This window comes from Eschrichtius robustus, chromosome 9 (assembly GCF_028021215.1).
Source record: "Eschrichtius robustus isolate mEscRob2 chromosome 9, mEscRob2.pri, whole genome shotgun sequence".
Lineage (NCBI taxonomy): Eukaryota > Metazoa > Chordata > Mammalia > Artiodactyla > Eschrichtiidae > Eschrichtius > Eschrichtius robustus.
Window position 1 is genome coordinate 541,295 of NC_090832.1, and position 21,291 is coordinate 562,585.

The window sequence follows — 21,291 nt, forward strand, 5'->3', positions numbered from 1 at the left end:
AAGGTGACCACGGATGGCGCAGAATTTAGAATCTTGCTGACAGAAATGCCAGCCTCCAAGCGCATCTTAAAGCTCCTGCAGCCCAGCCCGTGTTTCCGGGGCCGCCGCTCCAGTCCAGGGTCCCCGGGCGGTGGGCTCCACTCGGGCCGTTGGCCAGAGGCCGGTGTCCCTCCTTCCAGGCAGCTGACCAGGAAGCCAGGGTCCCAAGCGGGACAGCCGGTTGTCGCTGGGAAGCTACTCAGGAAGCATAATGGCTTTACAGCCGAGGCCGTGCGGGGGCCCCGCCCCAGCCTTCGAGAGAAAGTAGACAAATAGTCCGTTTGGAGTGGCTCCGGCCAACGGCTTGAGGTCATTTGTAGGAAACGGTGAAATAACCCAGAGTCTCCCCGAACCAGTACGACGCCCCCCACTGGGGCCGCGACAACAGCTTTTCCGTCTGAAGACTTAATGCCACGGTCAGCGGGCCAGGGCCAGGCTGCTGGCCCCACGGACGCCGGCCTGTGTGCAGACGGATGTGCAGACAACCTGCGCCCCGGGAACCCGGCCCATGGCGCTTCGTGGAAAGACTCTCCCAGGAGCGCCCCAACCGGCCCCATCCCAGGACCTGGGACCCAGCCCCTCTCGCCGTTGTCCCAGCCACTGGGCTGCTTCTCGCCGCCCCAGCGTCCTGCCCCTCGATGCCCAGCGTGGCCTCCTGTTCACACCGTTTGCTGCCTCCCGAGCCCCGCAGGGCTGGCTTTTGTTTCTCTGTTGGTCTCACCAGGACTGAGACAAAGAGATGCTGCCGGGTAACCAGCGGTGCGGCCCCGAATGCGGAGCGGGGGCCACAGGAAGAGCCCCCCGTCCGTTCGGGATGCACGGGAACCACTCTCCTGGCACCGGGGCAGCTGTGAACGTGAACACGGAAGTTCCGGGCACCAGCTGGGCTTATGTCCCACTGTCGGAGCCACTGCCAGCCCGGCCTGGCAGGAGCCACCGTTGCCGTGAGCTGGAGGGAAAAGTGGATTAAGTGCCGCCGAGCACACCAAGCCCAAGTCAGATGGAGACTCAGGCATCAGCGGAGGAGCGAGGGGCGGGGGGCCGGTTTCAGGGCCATCAGGACAGATTGTGTTTTGGCAGCCGAGGTAACGCCTGGCGGGGAGGTGGGAGACCCTCTGCGCAGCACAGCCGGATGAGGTGTGTGATTAGAAGCCGCCTGGCTGCGGCCCCAGGTGAAAGAAGGGACCCCCGGGCAGCGGGGAGGTTGTCCGCACGGAGCACGCCGGGGGCCCCGCCAGCGGGAGCCGTGTGCACAGCAGGAGAGCGGGAGAAACATTAACCAAATCGCTGGGGTCGGATCATTTGTCTGATTGCTGCTTCGGGAGTAGTTTACCTTTCAAACAGGCCCACCTGTGCTCCTCATAACACTTTACTTGGGCTTTTGGGGGCATGTTATCTTGCTCAAACATTCCTTTGCCGAGCTGGGCAGTGGGGCGGGGGGAGGGGCTGTCGGAGGAGGGAGACCTGCCCCTACCGTCTGGCAACCTCGTGGGGCCCGGCTGACTCAGGACAGCAGGAACCCCTGGGCGGGCATCTCTGTCGGGAGCTTGGTTTTAATTCGCCACTAATGTTTTCAAACTCCTTCCTGATACATGAACGTGTCACCACCTCGTCTCAGCCTCTGCCAAACTGAATGGCAAGTGTGTGTACAGTGTGTTTTCTGTTCTCCGGGAAAGATAAATAAATAACACTCGCTTTGCATAATGGCTTGGCCCTCACCAGGGAGCTTGCTAGGAGGTACTTCTGACAAACACGGGTCTTCTCTCGGTGTAAATGCTCTAGTCGGGATTATCCCTAAAGAAATCCAGGCCAAGGAAGGATTTAACTTTTTGACTGAAATATTATATTGTGCTCCCGGAAGCTGAGTCCGCAGGATGGACTTGGATGATGGAATAAGCCTTCCTGCTTATCTGATGCCTGCTCACGTATGTAAAATGTCACATCACGCCAGCCCCTCCACCCAGGGTGCGCTGTCCACCAGCGCTGCCTGGGGGCACGTGAGCCTCGGCTATTTTGTCCTGTGCGTGGACGACAGGTCCTCCTGATGGAACAGGAGGCTTTCCAGGCACAGGAGCCCTGGGGCAGAGCTGAGCACACAGACGGCCGTGTAACGCCAGTTAGTCAGAAGATACACACGGGCCGTAGGCCCCCTTACAGCGGCTTCTTCATTAAGCAACCTTTACAACGTTGAAGAAGCCGTTCTGCTCCTCTGCTTGGCCGCCCACCCCCGGATCACCCCTCCCGCAGTTTACCCGCCGCCCAAGGCCCCTCTGCACATGTGACCTCAGTGGGCCGAGATCCGGCTGGCTGGTGGGGCCTTTTGAGCGGGAGCCTGCCCGGTGCCTTCTCATTCGTTTCCAGTCTTTCGCTTCTGGTTAGTCTCTTTTGCGGCTTTTACCCCACGTGCAGGTGAGAGGCGGCGGCACGGACAGCACGCGGGGAAACCCTTGGTTCATCTCCCAGGGCTGCTGCTGTGGGGATGAGTTCTGTTATTTTCAGCCATGCTTTGCCCCTTTTGAAAAATGGCAGCGTCAAGGCTTTAAGGCTCGTGCCATCATCAGAAAGCGTTGATTGGTTTAAACAAACATGTTCCAGGAGCCTTGGATCGGACAGCACGCAGGTGCTGGGCTCCACCCGCAATGGCAGCCGCGTGAGATCCATCACCCAGCGTTACAGCCGTCGCAGAGGCGGATGCGGTCCCTGCCCAGCTGTTTAAGGAGGAGGTCCAGGAGGAGGAAATGCCAGCAGGTTAACAGCTCTCGACTTGATGAGGCTTTCCCAACACCCCTACCTCAAGGTGGTGTGTTTATTGCCACCTGCACTGCAGAGGCGACAAATAAATAACCCATAAGTCAGTGTCTGTAGCCCATTTACAGGCACCTCCACGACACACATAATATCAAAAACTGGGTCCTGCGTGTGATGCTGGAGGTTTACGCATCCAGACCCAGGGCTTGGGCTCCTTGCACCTGACTAAAGTCCCGGGGGATAAATACTTTATAAAAAGCCTCAAGATCGCTCCCCTTTAGTGGTGAATGCCTGCTCCATCTTGGAGGTAGAAATCTTTTCTCCTCTTGGTTTCCAGTCACCACAAAATTGTAATGTGATTCTGTAAAATTGAAAGGCAACAAGCAAGCTTCCGAAATGAAGGTGTTCAGGGGATCGATGGGTTTACTGTGGCAGCTCCTCAGTCTCCGGTCCCTCACTCTGCTGTTGCCATGGAGACCGGCGTGCAGGAAGGTCCGTCTGATAGCAGGCATCTGTGAACTTAGATTTTCTACTTATTTGCTTTCTAACTTATTTCTTATGTTATTTTTAAAAGGCAATTTAAAAGTGTGTATCCCATCAATTTAAATTTATTGACAATGTTTATCTAATCCTTCTAGCTTCCTACATACCTACTTCTGTGCACTCTTGCTTTAAGATGCTTGCTTTGTTTAAGACGAGCATACTGTATGTCACTTTCTTCATTAAAATATATATATCTATTATTTTTCAAAGTCAGAGAACGAATGTCAGCTTTTAAATAATGGCATGACTGCACAGCTCTGTTTTTTTTTTGCCGTAAGGCTTTGTTAAATGAATTCAAGATGCTGTTGAACTCCAGATGCTTGAGAAAATAGTATGTCCTTATGGAAAATTGGGTTTTCAATAATACATGCTATAGAGCTCAGCTAAACATAATTACATGTCAAAATAAAATTCAAAACTTTTAAAAAGCTGGTTGCAAAAGTGGTTATAGGTAATTTGTTTTATCTCTTAACAGATCTAAAGATTTTAAAAATAATAGGATCATCTTCAGAGAAGCTGAAAAAGTATTTGATAAAATTCAGCATTAAAAACCTCAATAAAATAGGATTAAATATTTCCTTAACATGGCAAAATACATCTATCTCAGCCCAAAGACAACACGAAGTGAAAACCTTCTACAAATAATAAGAAAATTTAGTAAGATATCAGGGTATAAAATTAAAATAGAGAAACCAATAGCTTTAAAAGCTATAATGGAAGAAATCACCCTCATTTAATTATCCAAAAAACAAAGATAAAGTTTCTAGGAATAAACCTAAGAAATTAAGATCTATTTGAGAAACATTTTTAAATACCTTAAAAAATTCATATAAGAAAACTTGAACAATTGGAGAGGTTACCACGTTCTTCACCAGGAAGACTCAACATCACAGGACACAGTCTCCCCAACCTGTTTCATAAATTAACGTAACCACAACAAAAATAAGGATGGATTGAGGTTTTTCTGGATATTTGATTTTGAATTTTTTATTGTGAGAAGATGACTAGACAATTTGATTCGAAAGTTCAAATAGAAAAAGAAACAAGAATAGGTAGGAAAATCCAGTGTTAATCATTAGACCATTGCTGTGCTGGAAGTATGTGGTAAATTAGTATGTAGTAAAGGTGACATCTCAGATCAGTAGTGAAAAAGCAACCATGGGATAAACAGCATTAGGACAACAGAGTAGCTACCAACAAAATAAATAAGAAAAGATAAAAGCTGCAACCATGTGTCACACTGTACGTCAAAATGAGTTCCAAATGAGTCAAATATTTAAATGTTAAACATAAACTCAGAAAAGTACTAACAGAAATCATGGGCAAATTCCTTTATAACTTTGTAGTCAAGCAAAGACTCTTCTAATTAAAACTGAAAATCCAAAAGCAGTAAAAGAAGGATTTATAAATTTAACAACACAAAAATAAAAACTTCTGCATAAAAAAACTGCCATCATCAAATTAAGAAATAAGGAAGACAATGAGAAAAAAATATATATGTGTGTGTGTGTGTGTGTATATATATATATATATATATATATATATATATATATATATATATATATATATATATTCACCTCCTATCACAAGCTATATCCTTAGTATATAAAGAGCTCCTAGAAATCAACAAGAAAGACAAAGATCTGCAACCCAATAGATAAATGGGCAAAACCTCTAGATATTCCAGCGGGAAAAAATACAAACAGATGCTCAAACTTATTATAATAGAAAACCTATTAGATTGGCAAAAGTCCTTTCCCGGAGCCAGCCAGAGAAGAGATCAGAGCTGTCAGTCGAACCCAGTGGACTTGGGAACTTTATGTTGGTCCCACAGAGGCTGAAGTTCCAAACCCTACAGGGGTGACGGGCCACAGCCCACAGCCTGGCCACGCTCGGTTCCTCCATCCTCAGGTGGACCCGCAGGCCTCACTCAGCATCCAGTCCAGGCCGAGCGCTCGGGTCCGACAGGAGCCTCCCGTCCGGCCACCTCGGCCACGGTGACCGTGCTGCTGCCTTTGTCCGCTGGGTCCCATTCCTGTCTCACACGCGCTCACCCCGCGTGGGGTCCCTCTGGCACCTGCAGCATCTTCTGCTGCTGTGAAGCATCTTCCTTCACTTTGGGGTCGTGCTCGGCCCACTCTCTGGGGTTGAAACACACCCGGCTCAGGCTGACCGCTGCCAGCCCTCTGCAGGGTGTCCCCGCCCCCCGCCCCTGCGGCTGCCCCGCCGGCTCCCCTCCTGCCCACTGAGGCCTTGTGGGCGCGGTGCCCCCGCACTGAGGCAGCAGCAGGGCCTGACCTGTCCTCCACCCACTTCAGCGTCCACCTGGACCCGAGGACGCGGCGGCCCCACGGGTGCTCGCAGGGTGAGCAAGGAGTCTGGGGAGACGCTGCCTCAGCGAGCGGCTGATTGGTCCGAAAGTTGGTGTGAAAACTGCCCCCCCACCACATCCTCAGCAATCAGACCTCCTGTTGCGAATGCTCCAGAAAAGACGGGACGGTGGGGGGTAAGTTGGCCGCTTCTTCTCGGACCCGCCGGGCGGCGTCCTGGTAGCCACGGCAGAGCTGCCACGAGGGCGGAGGGCGTGCCTGGACGGCTGGGTTCACAGAGCACCTGCTCTGCACGAGTGACAGCTGAGAACGTGGCGACCTCTGTGGCGACGAACACCGTGGAGTCGGCAGTGCCGGCGCCGGCCTCCGGGGGGCGTCCCTCTCGGGATGGAGACGCCCTCTCGTCAGTCCCTGGGGCCTCGGCCCTCGGATGCTCGTCGGGCGCCGGCAGAAGGTGGAGGAAGCCGCGGGGACTCGGGCGAGCAGAGCCGGGCAGGCAGGGCCTCGGTGGCCCCGGGAGGCGGGGGCGGGGGGGCAGCGGGGGGCGCCCTGAGGACGTGTTACAAACACAGCGACGGGGCTGGACGGGCGGCAGCCATCTGGACACAACAGGCTTTACAGGCAGTGACACCCCAGCGTTTGTCTCGCCGCCGCAGCCCCACCGGGGTCGCTCTCACACCTTCTTGCGTTCCTGCCGCGCCACGATAAACAGTACGAAGCAAATGGGCCTCGACTGGTTCCCAGGCGCCCCCAGCACCAGTCCGTCCTGAATCCCCGCTCGTGGACGCGATGGCCAGGCTAAAAGGGCCACAGGGCTCCCCTGACCTGTAAGTAACCGAGGTCGACCATCCATAGAGAAAGAACGGGAGGATGGAGCCAGCTTGCTCCCGTGTCCTGAGAGGCATGGTGGCAGGTTTCCTCGCCCCGGGCAGTGCTGTCCTCCGCTGACCGACGCCCTCACCTCCTCCAAGCCCTCGTCCCACATTCCCACCCTCAGCCCCTCCTCCGACCTCTCCGGTCCCGGAAGACCCATTCTCTTCCTGCTGCACCGAGGGCATTTAGCTGCTTTGTGTCCGTTTCTTCAGCTTCTTTCCTCCCTGAAACCCTCTGCAACATGTTTTCCCTCCCTCTTCTCTGAGGTCAGGCGGCCTCACGCAGGGCTCCGCACACCTGACCATCTCACCTGCTCCAGGATCTTCTCCTCCTTCAGACACTCTGAGTCCTGAGATGCACTGGTCTCCCCGGCCCGCTGGGCTCTCCGGCAGAGCCCCTGCCAGGCCCCTCCCCTTCTCTGTGAACCCACGGGGACACAGTCCGTGGTTCCTGCCTCCTGCCCCCTCCCGCCCACCTGACCCCGATTGCCAGAGACGTGGACGTTCCCCAGCCTCGTCCCGAGACATTTCTGGGGTCATGTCTTCCTCTGAACCCCCGGGGCCTCCCTCCTGCACTCGGCTGGATCCTTCTCGGCCTTCCTGGTTGTGCTTTGTTCTAACCATCATTCCTCCCAAGGGTCCGTCCTCACCCCTCTCCTCACCTGGCATACCCCCCAAGGCCAATCTGATGACTCCAACCCAGACTACGGATGGAGAGGGAAACAGCAGGACCTTATGGCACCTGGGGCCCCTGCTGACCCCAGACCCAGCTCCTCTCGGATGGCACTTCCTGCCATCCATCCCTGCCATCCACGGCGACGGCCTCTTCCCTCTGCGGCCTCTTGGGACCCTTCAGCATCCCTGGCAGAATGCCTTGCCCACGGTGGAATGAAGTACTTATTTTCTGATTAGTTATGTCTATTTATTATGTAACTTTCATCCAAGCCAGAGAAATCGGAATTATCAACTACTACAGGGAAGAAAAAGAAAGAAATGAGCTGAAATACAGGAATCTGATCCCAGCAAGAAACTGGGCCCCTCCAGAGCGCTGACAGCGCTAACACACGTTCACAGGAAGGGCAGGCTCGTGACATTTCCTCACTGACACTCAAAGCCGTGTCACGTCTTACAAATGGGAGGGGAGAGTCGCAGTAACTCAGGGGCGAGGTTTGTGAAATACAGTTATTCATGGGCTGCAGCTGCCAAGTTAAATTCCCACGCAGAGCTGCAGGAAGGCCCAGGAAGACCCCTGAGCACCCTCAGGGGTCTCGTAGTAGAACAGAGAACACGCTTAGGCGGGCTGAAAGGAGGTCAAACTCGGTGCCGCCACCCAACAGGCCTTGCCTCCGTTTGGATGAGTCCCCGGCCCAGAACGCAGGCCTGCATCAAGACCCTCCCCTCCGCGACGCTGGGAGCCCCTCTCTCGGGTCCTTGCTCTCTCCCTGTAAAGCGGGCGGGATTGCGCCTTCACAGTGCTGCTGTGGGGATTCGCCCTCGGGAGAACCCACCTGCAAAGCCTTGTAGAAACGGGGCTGTGATGAGATGGAGAGGAGATGCCAGGTGGCACGGGCCACGCTGGCCACGCCCCCTGCGGGGAGAGGACCAGCCCCACCCCGGCCCCGCCCTCCTCCCCCGAGGAGATGGCTTCCCGGGGCCCCTCGCTCCTGAAGGAGCTGTGCTCCGGGGTGGGTGCGGGTGGAGAGGGGGCGGACGTGAACAATTAGGACCTCGAGGTACTCGGGGAACAAGGCGCCCACCCGGTACTTACACAGACGCACCTGTGCCACCGCCCGCCCCGACTGTAACCAGTGATGTGGGGCTCAGCCCGTGACGGGCTTTTTTGAATGTACCCTAAAACACTCTTGTCTTAAAGGAACTGAATGACGTGTCAAAAGAACTTCCTGCATCATCCAGGGTCTTCTTTGGAAAAGCTTAAGAACTGATCTTAGATGGGCTGTGAACGGTCCCAAATCGATTCACTCTGGTGCCACATTATCCAGGGCCCCGGGGGCCCGGAGGGGTCCAGCTGCAGGTTATGTCTGCCTCGAAGACTCGGGGGCACGGGCACCAACACAGCGACATCGTCTTCCTGGAACTGCGCAGTGTGGCCGCAGGCTGGCCGCAGCCACGCCCTGCGGAGGCCTGCGCCCCGCGGCTCCTCTCGGTCGCCCCCAGACGCCGCAACGCCCGCCGGGAACTCGCAGTAAAGGGGAGCCGGCAGGAGGCCCCTTCCCCGGCGACTCCGCGCCGAACGCCGTCCTCCGCAGGAAATCAACCCCAGTCCTCAAACAAAGAGCTTCTCCCCTGCGGTTCGTTCTCTGAGCTACAGGGTCAGTCCCGCCCGGGCTTTCCTCCCTGAGGACGGAGCTCCTGCCTCGCCGGGCCGGAGTGAAAGCTCGTTTCCGGGGAAAGCCCCGTGGGCGCTGCCGACAAGCTGGCGGCCGCCCTTCACCCTCCCGGGCAGCCCGGGCTCTGCCCGCTGCAGGCAAGGCCGAAGGAAGGAGCAGGTGCCGCCTGCATCCATGATCCCCCAGCCCCTCCCCTCAGAGGCTTCCAGCGCCTCCCGCGGCCGCCGCGGCCGTGCTTTGCTGAAGAGCGCCGCCCCGCGACCCGACAGAGAAGCGCAACGCCGTGAGGCGCGGGCCCCGCCCGCCCGACAGCGCTGACGGAGCCCCGGAGCGGCCCTCTTCTGAGGAGCCCAGAGTCTACTCGCAAGAGCAGCTTCGCGACCAAACCCCTGAAGAAGCACAGCGGGGCAGGGGCGGCCGAGGGACGCGACCCAGCGAGCCTCCTCCGGGTGTGCGCGCGTCTGGGCTCCCCCGACACCCACCTGGAGGGGCGCCTCCCGTGGCTCCAGTGCAGTCCCGCGGCGCCGCTCGGGCCGAGGCGGCCGGCTCCCCGCCCCTCCCTCACCGAAAACCCCGCAGAGATCCGGAGACGCCGGTGCGGGAGGGGACCACGGGCTTAGGCCGGGACGTTCCGCCCGCCCGCAGCGCGGCTGCCACACGGCGGCACCCGCGTCCTTCCTCCCGGCAGGGCCACCGACGCCCGGGTCAGGAAGGGGCTGGGGGCTGCCCGCACGTGGTCGTCACGCCAGCCTAATCGGGGCGGGACGTCTCCTCCACACGTCACCCACGAGAAACCAGGGCGCGAGGGGCTGAGCCCGCGAAGGAGCGTGACGCAGCCGGGGTCCAGCCCGTGTCCCGCGTCCGAGCCCGTGGCCTCTGACCTCCGCGGCCGCGCTCCTGAGGCCGGCACGAGTTGGCTCCCTCTCGGGCTCGCTCTTGAGGCTTGGAGAGCTTCTGATGGAGAACAAATTTAGCTCATCTTCACTTCTTTCCTTTTCGCCAGCAGTTTCCATCTGCTGAAGGTATTCGGCCAGCAGAGAAAATAAAAAGCGTCCGGGGGGAGCTTAAGGCCGACTCGCTAACATCAGGCGCCTCCGGCCGCTTCTCAGTCGCTTGGCCTCCTCAGCCGTGACGGACGGTGCCCATCGAGTCGTGGACCTCAGACGCCGGCGCCCGTTACCCTGGCGACTCCCGCTGGCAAGACGGCCCGTGTGGCTCAGCCCTCAGGACGCCTGCCCCGCGGAGTGAAGTTCCACATCAGCTCGACGGTGAAGAGCAGCTCACCAGAGACGTGTGACATTGTCTGAGGAAAACAACGAGCTTCAGCCCCTCTGCTGTGGCTGCCACCCGCGTGGCCGCAGGGAAGCATCCGATCAAGGCAGGGGCTCTGCAGTAGCAGGGCGGACAGAGAAAACAGAGCGGACGGAGAGGAGGAAGCCCGCGGGCAGCGCCCAGCCCAGCACCGGCCAGGAGCGGCCTGGCCTCCCCAAGGGCGGGCAGGCACCAGCCACACCGCCCTAGCGCCCGGCACCCCAGCAAGGGCGGCGCTTGTCACGGGTGTCACGTTGCCGCGGGAAGGGCCTGCAGACGCAGCGCGACACCAAAAGGATGCACGCCGCTCCCTGTGGGAGCCCACGCCGGGGTCCTGGGACCACGGGGGCAGCACCCACGGAGGCCCGCGCCCAGGCTCACAGGAAGACAGCTCCCCGACCTCGAAGCCCAGACCAAGACCGGCGAGAGTCCTGGGCAGCCAGGAGATCATCTTGGGGCAGGATGGACGGAAAACCGACGGCGAAGTGACGGCCGAATGTGCCTCCGAAGTTGCCAGCAGCGGCGTCTGGGGTGTGGGTGTTGAGCCTTCGCGGAGGCTCTTGGTGACCGGGCGCGGCCTGTGCGGGGCCGGGGCTGAGCCACGAACAGGCCCACAGCACAGACCCAAGGGTTCCGGGACACAACCATGACAGTAACTCTCCTAGCTGCCCTCCGGACCTGTGTACCGCCTAGAAGCCCGGCTCCCCCGAGGCTCCTAGTTTCCTCGTGACCGAGACGGTGGGAGGTGCCGTCTGAGCCGCCGCGGCATCGGGTCGGCGCCTGCTGCAGCATCTCCTGAAACCGCAGACGCCCTCGCAGGACCAGGCTGCGCACGTTCCAAGGCCCAGGTTGGAGACAAAAGGCTCTCATGCCCACGCCTCCTCGCCGTCTGCCCACAGGCTTCAGGAGAGCTTCCCACGGCCGGCTGCCCCAAGTACGAGTTGTTTATTTCTGCAAAATCCATTGACACCACCTAAAGGAGAAAGTTGCAGTGTTACAGCCTCAAGGGCAGCCCCCCACTGTCTCGGGGGGCAGGTCAAGCGCCGGGAAGGACCCATGGCCGTGAGGGTGGGTCTTCACGGAGGAAGCAACTGGTAAGTGCGGCCAGGTGGTCAGGGGCCTGGAAGCAAGGAGACCGGAAGTCGAGGGCCAGAGGTATCAGAGTGGTTCGTGGGTGTGAGAAGGAGGTGAGTGCACAGCATGCTGACGTCTGTCCCACGAGCGCGCCCACTGCTGGCGTCAGGTGACACGGTGACCTGACTGTGGACGTCAGTAACCCCCACCCCCCATCACCACGGCGCAGAAGCCTCATCCGCTGGGTGGCTCTCCCGGCACCACTTCCTCAGCACGCGCTCCAGCCCTGCGAGCAGCCCCTGGAGGAAGTGGCGGAGACGGGGACACCTGGGGCTGCTGTCCACCCAACAGGCACCGTCCTCTCTGAGCCACCAGGACACATGGTTGATCAAGGAAGCAGGTGAGGGGGGAGCAGCCCTGTGACCCCCTCGGAGCCACGGCTTGTGGGGAGGCTAGGCCCCCAAGGCAGCCCTTACACAGACGGACTGAGGGCACGCCCACAGCGCTGGCCTTGCGCCAGGGAACCAAAGGACCGAGAGGGGCCGACTGTAATGGGGGTGACTGCCCCCCACGCCCCTGGGGACAGGGCTGCGGCCACAGACGGGGACTTGGGGGCCCATGGGAAAGGATGCCCATTTCCAGGGATAAAAGTCAACAGAAAACTAGTTACCAAAACTAGGAAGATTTCTAGTGGGAAAGCCCTTTCAGGAATGAGGTTTGGGTCAACCTACCAGGTGAAGACCCACAGCCAACAGAGGTGGGCAGCTGAGGGCAAAGGAACGCGATGAGCTGCAGAGCTGCAGCATTTAACACGAGCTTCCGCCAGCCTAGCGGCCGCTGGGCTCTACACATCCTACAGTGGCCTGGTGATAGTACAGGTCAGTCCATTTTCCCCCTTGCCCGTTCCAGCGCCAACACCAGGAGGGTTAGGAGTGGTTAAGCCTTCGAGCCCACACCCAGGAGACTGTGACCGACCACAGGAGCACCTCCTCCAGAGATGGACACTCGACGTGGGCGTCTGGCATCACATCAGGCAGAAGCAGGTTTCACTGTCTTTACCCACAAGTTCACTTTACTAGGGGGTTGCAGGTACTGGGCTGGTGAAGCGACAGATGGAACACGGATGGCTGTTGTCACACGGCCCCACCTCCCCCACGGCGGCCTCCACGCTCATCTCTGACAGCTGAGAAGCCAGAACAGGCTGTGGGAAGTCCTTCCTGGGAGGCCAGACCTGCCAGCAAGGCTGGAGGAGGCCGTGCATCACGGCAGGTGGGTGCAGCCAAGCACACACAGACTGGGGTTGGGGGCAGTCCTGCAGGGGTTCCTGGAGAACCACAGCCTTGCTGCTGCCACCTAAGCAGACGAGGAGCTTCCTGCAGTGGCCACCCAGGGCCTCCTGCGAGGGCTGACCCGGCTCTTCCGGCTGCAGCCCTGGCCCTCACTCCTCTGCCTTCCTGGTTCCTGCACTAAACCCACCAAACCTGGAAACCCAGGGATGTGCTGACCGTTAGGCTTGCTGCCCAGCGGCTTCCAGGAGCTGTTCCTCCCCAACCCTCTCCCTCGAGATCTGAATCATATCAACCTTACTCTCAGCTCCAGGGACAAGGGTGACCAGCTCAAGTCCTCCTCTACGCCCCAGTGGCCGGTCCAGGAGTAGACGTCCACCCAGCCTGACTGGTGAGTGCAGGGCAGGGTCTTGGCCACAGCCATCGTTTCAAGATTAGGCCTGTGGCCAGTAAGATGAAGCTGCCCATTCCTGGGTGACACCTGGGTGAGAAAAATCTCTCCTCTGGACAGTATGCATTGGGAGATGAGGTCCAAAACTGCTACAGCCATTTGGTTCCCAGGGATTCAGCCTGAGGTTCACACCAACAACTTGCGAAAAGCAAATCAGGAAACTGCAGAGCAACGGACCTTGTGCCCTGATCAAGCAGTACCTGGAATCCACCCTGCCTTTGGATTTTCAACTCACATGCTGTGAAGTCTACTCAGGTCGGGTTTTCTGATAGATCCCAAAGCATCCTGACTTATTAGACTACTTTACTCGCGGATTTCTTGGCTAAATGTATTAGCATTTGTTTCTTCTCACTAAAAGTCCAAATTTTCAACAAGGCCGCCTGTGTGAGATTGACAGCTTCATCCCACTTGTTCTTGTCTTGGCTGGTGTAAGCCTCCAGGTTCTCTGTGTACTGCAAGATGGACTTCAAGAACCTGTTTAAAAGAAAGAAATCAATTTCTTTATCTATTCCCTTGTAAAATGCAATAATGATTTAAATGTATCCCCTTCATTTTGAAATTACAACTAAAGTTCTGTAGTTAATTTTTGTCTGAGGATTCAAGAAAAAGAAATACATTCAAAACAGCAATGAGAGAATACAAATTGGATGAAGGAGAAGAACGCCGAACTAGAGTGTCACTGGAGGGGGTGGACGCCCAGACTCCACACAGCTCACACACCCTCCATCTTTCTCTCCCAAATCCACATACGACGGATGCTCTTAGCTGATGGGACTCGGTTCCAGAAAGGACCTTAGAGGCCGTCTGGACCACACTCACACGTAGTAAACCCACAGGACACAGGACCTCGGGGGCTGTGCCTCCTGTTCCCACCCTGATAACCAGCCTCACTCGCCCTGACGGAGAGAGGGGCCACCCCTTCAAAGGAGACACGTCCCACCTGGAGCAGCTATTGCTGTTGAAAGGCTTTTCCTGAAAGATAATTCGTCAGAAAGTTCACAGGGGAATTACCTCTGACTGATGGGAAGAAGTGCCATTTTCACATTTTCCAAGTTCTCCTCAAAGTTTCCCAAGTAGCCTAAAATTTTCTCCAACTATGAATTTTTGAAATTTTCACACTTAGGGAGAAGTTAAAAGAATAATACGATGAAAATCCACAGACCCTTTGTCTAGAGGCGTAGCTTTCACTTAGGGTGATTTTGCCCCCAGAGGACTGTAGCAATATCTGAGCCGTTTTTAGTCGTCACAACTGGGGGCTACTGGCGTCTAGTGGGTGGAGGGCACCACCCTACAGTACCCGGGGCGGCCCCGCGGCAGAGACAGTCCACGGTTTTGAGCCGCGGCCTGGCCCCAGGCATCCATCCGCACAGCTGCCCGAGACGGTGGCAGCCTCTCCAGCTTCCTCCCGATAACACTGTCTGGACATTATTCTTACACCAGAGGGAGGAATTCCGAAATCATTCACATGTAAATCACATTAAATTTTCTGAAACGTGTCAGTTTTAAAGGCTCACAAATTTGCACTGAAGTCCACAGAGAAGAACAGTTCAGGACCAGACTGTGGGGCTGAAAAAAATCACCAAGAAAATAACCAACAGGAGTGAACATGATTCAGAATTACCAAAACACAGCTTCATCTTCTGTAAGTGAGGACACTGACCTTAGATACTGCTGATATTCTGAAGTATTTTTCCCAAGAACCACATGAATGTTGACCAATTCCAGCGCAATCAGCAATAAAATCAGGTAAAGCATAGGAGACAGAAGCTTAATACTAAAAATAGATAAAGTAAGTTAAAAGTTAATAAACGTAAGTATTTATCACCTTTATAAGGAGAAAAATGTTTCACCTAACCACTCCTTCTTTCAAAAGTCCTTAAATCCAAACTTCTCAAAAGAACACTCTTGTGTGGACGGCCGTTTTTCCAGTGGCCGTGAGCCCCGGCCCCTGCAGGCTGTGCGGGATGCCCCCCACCCTTGGGCCTGAGCTCCTCGCCTGGTTCTGAGCCCGCAGGCGCCCTGCCTGCTCTGAGGACCAGGCTCCACCGCTCGGCACCCGGTCCCGCCACTCGGCTCCCGGTCCCTTTGCCCAGCGGCGGCTCCTTCCTTACAAGTCAACGTTCAGCAAAGGACTCTCCCAAGAGGAGAAACGCAAATGGCTTAAACACGAGAATGGGTTCCACGTCTCTGGGACCAAATTCCAGTTAAAGTCAGACTCCAGTCTTCCCGGGAGGAATTTTAAAATCTATCCCATTTTAGGGAAGGATGTGATGTCACAGCATCATTTCATCATCCGCCGGTGAGGGTGTAAACTGGCTGTAACCTTCCGAAAGCAAAGGAATACTTACTAAAAGCTTCATAAACACAGATACCATTCAACCCAAAAATTCTAGGAATTTGTCCAAAATGGTAATTTCGTGAGAATGTAGCACATTCTAAAATACACAACGCTGGCATCCCCAGGTAAATCTGCTGTTATATTTTAAATCCAAATATTCATTTGGGTCCGTAGAACCCATATCCCAAAATTATAAATGGTATTTTAAAGTGACACATATGTAACTTTTCCTGAAAATAAGTATTTCTCTGAAGTCAGGGGTAGAAGTGTACCCAGAGGTTAAGAGCTGCCCAGAAGAGCTCCTCTAAACGAGACCCGCGAGCCGCGCACCTGTGAACCAGGCGCAGGTAGTTCCGCCGCTGCCGGGAACGCAGGCTCCTGTCCTCCCACTGCCGGCGCCTCAGCTCCGCGCAGGCAGCCACCTGGCCACACACGCGGCGGCAGTGGGCGCCGATCTTCCGGAGCACGGCCAGCACCTCCAGGACGGCTCTGGGGCAGAAGAGGGTCCGGACAGGGATGCTGCAGAGCTCACGGAGCAGCTGGGGCCACCTGCAGGGCAGAGCGAGAGTCCCGAGGGCCTATGGTCGCCGGTCCTCCGCGGCCTGCACACCTGCCGCGGCCTCCAACGCGGTCTCGGTTTCCTGCTGCAGTCGTTACACTGGGCGGGTGTTGATGGTGAGAACAGATCGTGTGTTGTAACGTCCGTCAGACAGACCAACGCACGCACCATCAGGGCTTATCTAATAATTCCTCCTGGGACACAGTGGGATTCTAACGCTACCTTCAACATGTAAGACTTCAAACACAGAAAACTGCAAAGTCGGCGACCCCAATACACTTCACCCAGGATACCCTGAACTTACTTCTCAGGAGGAAGGTGCTCCGAGTCGTGAGGAACGCGGTGGGTCTCGGGCACATGGTGACACAGCTCAGCCACGATTTCTGTGATTAAAGAGCGGCAGGCATGTATTTCAGAATTACCTTCTGATCTGAAAAACAGAAAACATTTAAAGATACATGACAATGAGCAAGATGCCTAATTAGTGCCAATGCAGAATAACATTTATTTCAGTGGTTCACTGAGCAAAGCACTCAATCTGCAACTTGCTTTCCCCAAAAATAAAATGAAAAAGCCACCATCAGAGGGAGAGGTAAAAATAAATGACACAACACACTGTGGGCGAAGCACGTGCTGTCAGAAGATGCCGTGACCCGCGAGAGTCCTCCCTCGAGCTGACTCTGCAGTGTGTCCACGGCCACTCCTCTCCTGAGCTTCAGACCCGCTGTCACACCGTCCACTAACCATTTCTGCCAGATGCCACCCTCCTCCCCACGAGGCCTGCCTCTCGTCCCTGTGCCCTTGGTCTCTGCAAACGGTTCCCCCACGACCGGGCCCTGAACCCCGAGTCTTGGCCCTCCAGTCACCAAGACGTAGCAACCCCTCCTTGGGATCTGTCTCCCGACGGGCTTGCCAGAGAAAAAAAATCGTTCAGAGGCTGATGTTCTCAGACCCCCGCGAGGCCTGCGTGACTTGGGGGGCACTCACCGCTGAGCCTCCCTTTCGGATCCTTCAGGCAAAGGCAGCAGAGGCCAAACTCCGATGCTTCTTTCACAGCTCAGCACCTGACAGGACAATGTACAACTGCTTTTCAAGATTTTTAAATAATGTTCTAGAAAATACGTCTTTAAGTTGTTACAGATGTTGTCATCACTTCCAAGAAAAGACATATCTGTAAAACTGTTACAGATGCCACACTTTAAAACTCAGTGATGGGTCTGTTACTCGATCAAATCAGGTAAAGGGAGGCAGGTGAAATATGGGATTCCAAGGAAGTGTCCAAAAGTCTTCTGACGCCTCCTGGTGAGAGTTGGTCCGTGTCCCCGCCCCTGGTTGGGGCCAGCCGTGGCGAATGGCCGTGGCCTTGAGAACACAGGGAGAAGCAGGTCGGAGACGGGCCCCTCCCCTCGTCCCCAACTCCGCTCGGGTGCAGCTGGCCGAGCACCCAGCACAGACTTCCACTCCTCAGATGGGTTCCTGCCCGGCAGAGCCCGTCTCAAATTTATGACCCACAAAAGCACAAGCAAATTAAGTGGTTGTTGTTGATGCCACCAAACGAGGTACTTTGTTACGCAGCTGATACCCCGAGCAGCGGACTTCGAAAGAACAGGATGCAAGATCGGCTGCAGAATAAAAGGTGACTAAATCACATGCGGCAGGAGTACGATGCCACGGAAAAGGTGAAGGTGCAAAATGCCCACTGTGGGGAAAGGAAGGGGCGTCGACCAGGGACCTGGAAGCAGCAGCCAAGGAGCAGGAAGGCTGGCTCCTCGAAGCTTCTCTTCCTTCCAGAACCTTCCCTCCTTCATTAAATCCTCCCCCCCTTAATGCTTCTGGGTCCTCCTTCTACCGGCTTTTGTTCTGGAAGCTCGGAATCATGATGGGCAGACAGTGCGATGCGAGTGGATAAAGGTACCAGAGCAGCCCGACGCGCCATCGCAAACAGGACCCGCTGACACAGGAACTCAGGCTGATTCCTTCCCTCAAACAGCAAGGACAGAACGCCGCTGGATTCTGCTCCTGCACATCTGCTGATAACCCCCTCCTACCTGATGCTACTCAGGACCTGTCTTCTCCAGGCTCGGCTTCTCCCCAGCGCCACTGCAAATCTCCCCAATCCATTCTGTGCTGATTTTACAGCTTCCTTTTAGAATTTCTCAGTTAGCAACTATCATGATTATTATATTCTTGGAGTCGACCCCATTTTTGCCCCCTCGTACCGCCTACCATACAGAAAATAAAGTCCCTAAGCTACTCGCCAAATTGTAACTTCCTGGTAGAAATGCTTAAGAAAGTTTGTTGCTTGCTTGTTTACTTTACAGGTTAACAAAGGCTGGCCTCATAAAGCTGGCGTCCCTCACCACCGAAAAGCAACACCTATGACCGGTACCAGGTTAACAGCACTCAGCCACCCATCAAGTACCAAGAACGCCAAGGACACAAACCCCACCACACCCTTAACTGCTGGACCTTAGAAAGACACAGTGGCTTGGCCAAGGCCATGCGTCCAGGAGGCGTGCAGGCTACGAAGCCAGGTCTGCGAACTTGCAGCCCGGCTGGACAAGGCCGGCCTGTACCTCTCAAATCTCTGCAACAACTAACCTGCACACGCCCCTCCCCACACACCTGCTTTTTAAGCTGAGAAACTGGATGGCAGCGAGCGCCGTAGGCTTCTGCAACACTCACCAGTGCTCTCACTGCTGCTTTTTCCTGCTTTAGAGAAAACAGACAATTGTTACTACAACTTCTGGTCAGGCTTCTACTTTTCTTCTATTGCATCTTAGGTCATTTAAGAGTCCCAATTTCCAATTAGCTTCCTTCACATAATTCTCTCAGCTAAAAGCAAGCAAAACTCTTCATTAAAATAGGTCTAACATAGTAGTCAAACCATAACCAACAAAATTTTTAAATGAGGCTGATTAACAATGATAAATTACAGAGGCCACTCTGTCCACAATGCAGCAAAACAAGAAATAAATGGGGGAAAAAAAGATGCTAAACAATTGGAAAATGTAAGAGATTCTCCTAAAAAACTAGGACATAAGAATTTAAACATTAAAAATCAATATAACTAAAAGAGGATTACATACTATAAACACTCAATTGCCAAACATACATTTTTAAAAGAGTAAAAATAACATTATTTACAGCTGACACATCTGTATAACTGGAAAACCCAAGTTGGCAGACTATTACAAAGTCAGTGAGTTGAGAGTGGACAAATTTAATACACAAAAGTCAAGAGCTTTCCTACGTATAAGCAGTAACTACCTAGAACTCTCAATAGCACAAAACAACTCATATAGTTAGTCGTTACTTGGAGAAGAGACGCACTCAACTTTCACTCACGCAGATACCTACACAGGTGCTACACGGAGCAGAGAGGAACCAGCCCTCACTGTGTGGTGAACGTCCGGCGGGGTCGCCAGGACTCACATCTGAAGTCAGTGACGAGCCGGCAGCCACCACAGCACACGCGGCTTCTCCCCTGAGACAGGAACCCCAGGAGGGCCTCAGAGCACAGTGGGGACACATGGGGGCCACACCCCTCCCAGGGGCTCAGGGGAGCAGTGGGGGTGGCAGAGGAGGGGGACACGGATCTGGGGCACCAGCTTGAGGTAGAGGATTGAACGTGGAGAGTGAAGAGTGGGGACTGGCCTGTGTCAGGGGACAATGTTCAATCTTGCAAAAATGTCAATTATCCCCACATGAATCCATCAGGAGCCCATTCCTGTGGGCTGGTTGGTTGGGCTTGGGCTTTGTGTTTATTTTAACTACACGGGTTCACTGGAATAATAACAATTAGAGAAGAGGCAGGACAATTCTGAAGAAGAAGAGGGGCGGGAAAGTAATCTCTCAGATATCAAACTGTATCATGAAGCTTAGTAAAGACAGGCAGAGAGAGTCCAGGTCTGGAGTCCAGTGCACACAGTATAGAGATATTTATTCTCTAAATGGTGTTCGGCCAACTTGCAAGGAATTTGTTAAAAAAAGAAAAAAAGTACAGCTAGATTCTCTAACTCACTCCCAGGTGAAATAAATTCCAGCTGGATCAATAGATGTAAATGAGGAAAAAAGCTATAAAACTATACAGGAAAACATATGAATACATTTATAATTTTGGAAAGCAAAGGGTCTTTTAAGAATGACTTCAAATGCATAAGTCAGAGAGAAAAAACATCAAAACCTAAAGACCGGTAACAAGCAACACATACTCTGAAAATGGCAAATAAGGCTAATAAACCAGTGAGGAAAATGAAACTGAATAAAACAGAGCAAAGACGTTAACAGGAAGTTCACAAAAGAATTTCAGCATCATAGTTAGACATTTTCCACAGCAGAGAAAATTCTAAATCACCCATCAATGAAGGACAGCTTAGACAAATAATGACACATTGATAAGATGGGGTATCAAGCAGCTGAGATAAGAGTAAGGTAGAACAAAGTTGCCAAAAATAAACTGTTAATGAAATGCTAGTTACAAAACAGAGTATGTCCTGCTTTGGAACACGCACTGTAGGCTCATGGAAAGATGTGGAAGCAGAGACACCCAGCTACTGACAGCAGTCACCTCTGGGAGAAGGGATTCCTGAGAACTTTCACTTTTTGTATTAATTTTTCTATCCTGTTGGACTTTTGAAACAAATTTTACCATAATTGTTACATGTACAGTCTGAAAAAAAGATTAAAATATAACTAACAATCTAACCTAAATTATTTCTTTTAAAATATAAAAGAATTACAGTTTATTGACAAATGCAAATATTCTACTCTCTCATTTAATAGTCCTCTGTAAATTTTTCCAATTTATTTAGTTAATACTGTTTTATACTTTGTTCTCTGGTTTGCAATATCCCATCACTGTTAAAAACACAAGCAAATGTATGCTTAGGAAATAGGGTGAATTATTTTAGGTGAGATCAAGTAATATTGATTTATTTGTTATAGACAAGACCTGTACACATGTACACATGTTCAGATGGAGGCACACTGTACTCATATAAATTAAAACAAAAGATGATTAAAATATAATTAATTACATTTGAAAATAAACTACATTCTTTCATAACTTAATGATAGTGAATCTAATTAATTTTCTTTCCTACACATTACCTTAAACACTGATAATAGATCTTCATCAATAAATCTGAGTAAAAGTACAAAGGAAAATGCAAGCAACTGATTGGCTGCTTCTTTCGGAAATTCAGGTAAACTGATTTCCCCATGGCTTAAACGATCTCTTAGACGGGGACCTTCCTGATGGTTCAGGAAATCCCAGAGAAATTCCTATCAAAAAAAGGACACAGAAAATATTTGGTTAGTGTTCTCAGCAGAAAGAAGGAAAGTCCGAAGGCCCAGAAAGGGCAAGCCCGAAACATCTGAGGAGCTGCAA

At 53.5% G+C, this 21,291-nt stretch overlaps 1 protein-coding gene across 14 annotated transcripts in view; it reads right to left on the minus strand.

Moving 5' to 3' along the window:
- Positions 1-7,059: 7,059 nt before the first annotated feature.
- ERMARD (ER membrane associated RNA degradation) overlaps positions 7,060-21,291 on the minus strand; it is a 30,846-nt gene continuing 16,614 nt past the window's right edge. For 6 of the 14 annotated variants that reach the window (XM_068551183.1, XM_068551181.1, XM_068551191.1 and 3 more), the window contains 7 exons: positions 21,012-21,185; positions 18,525-18,611; positions 16,887-16,963; positions 16,204-16,329; positions 15,671-15,889; positions 14,663-14,776; positions 12,310-13,476 (listed from right to left, as the gene is read on the minus strand). In XM_068551183.1, the coding sequence (XP_068407284.1) occupies positions 13,296-13,476; positions 14,663-14,776; positions 15,671-15,889; positions 16,204-16,329; positions 16,887-16,963; positions 18,525-18,611; positions 21,012-21,185 (978 nt within the window). In that variant the 3' untranslated portion in view covers positions 12,310-13,295. Of the gene's footprint in view, positions 11,165-12,309; positions 14,777-15,670; positions 15,890-16,203; positions 16,330-16,886; positions 16,964-18,524; positions 18,612-21,011; positions 21,186-21,291 lie in introns of those variants that run through there. The other 8 variants (XM_068551186.1, XM_068551182.1, XR_011074957.1 and 5 more) reach the window with 7 other exon arrangements.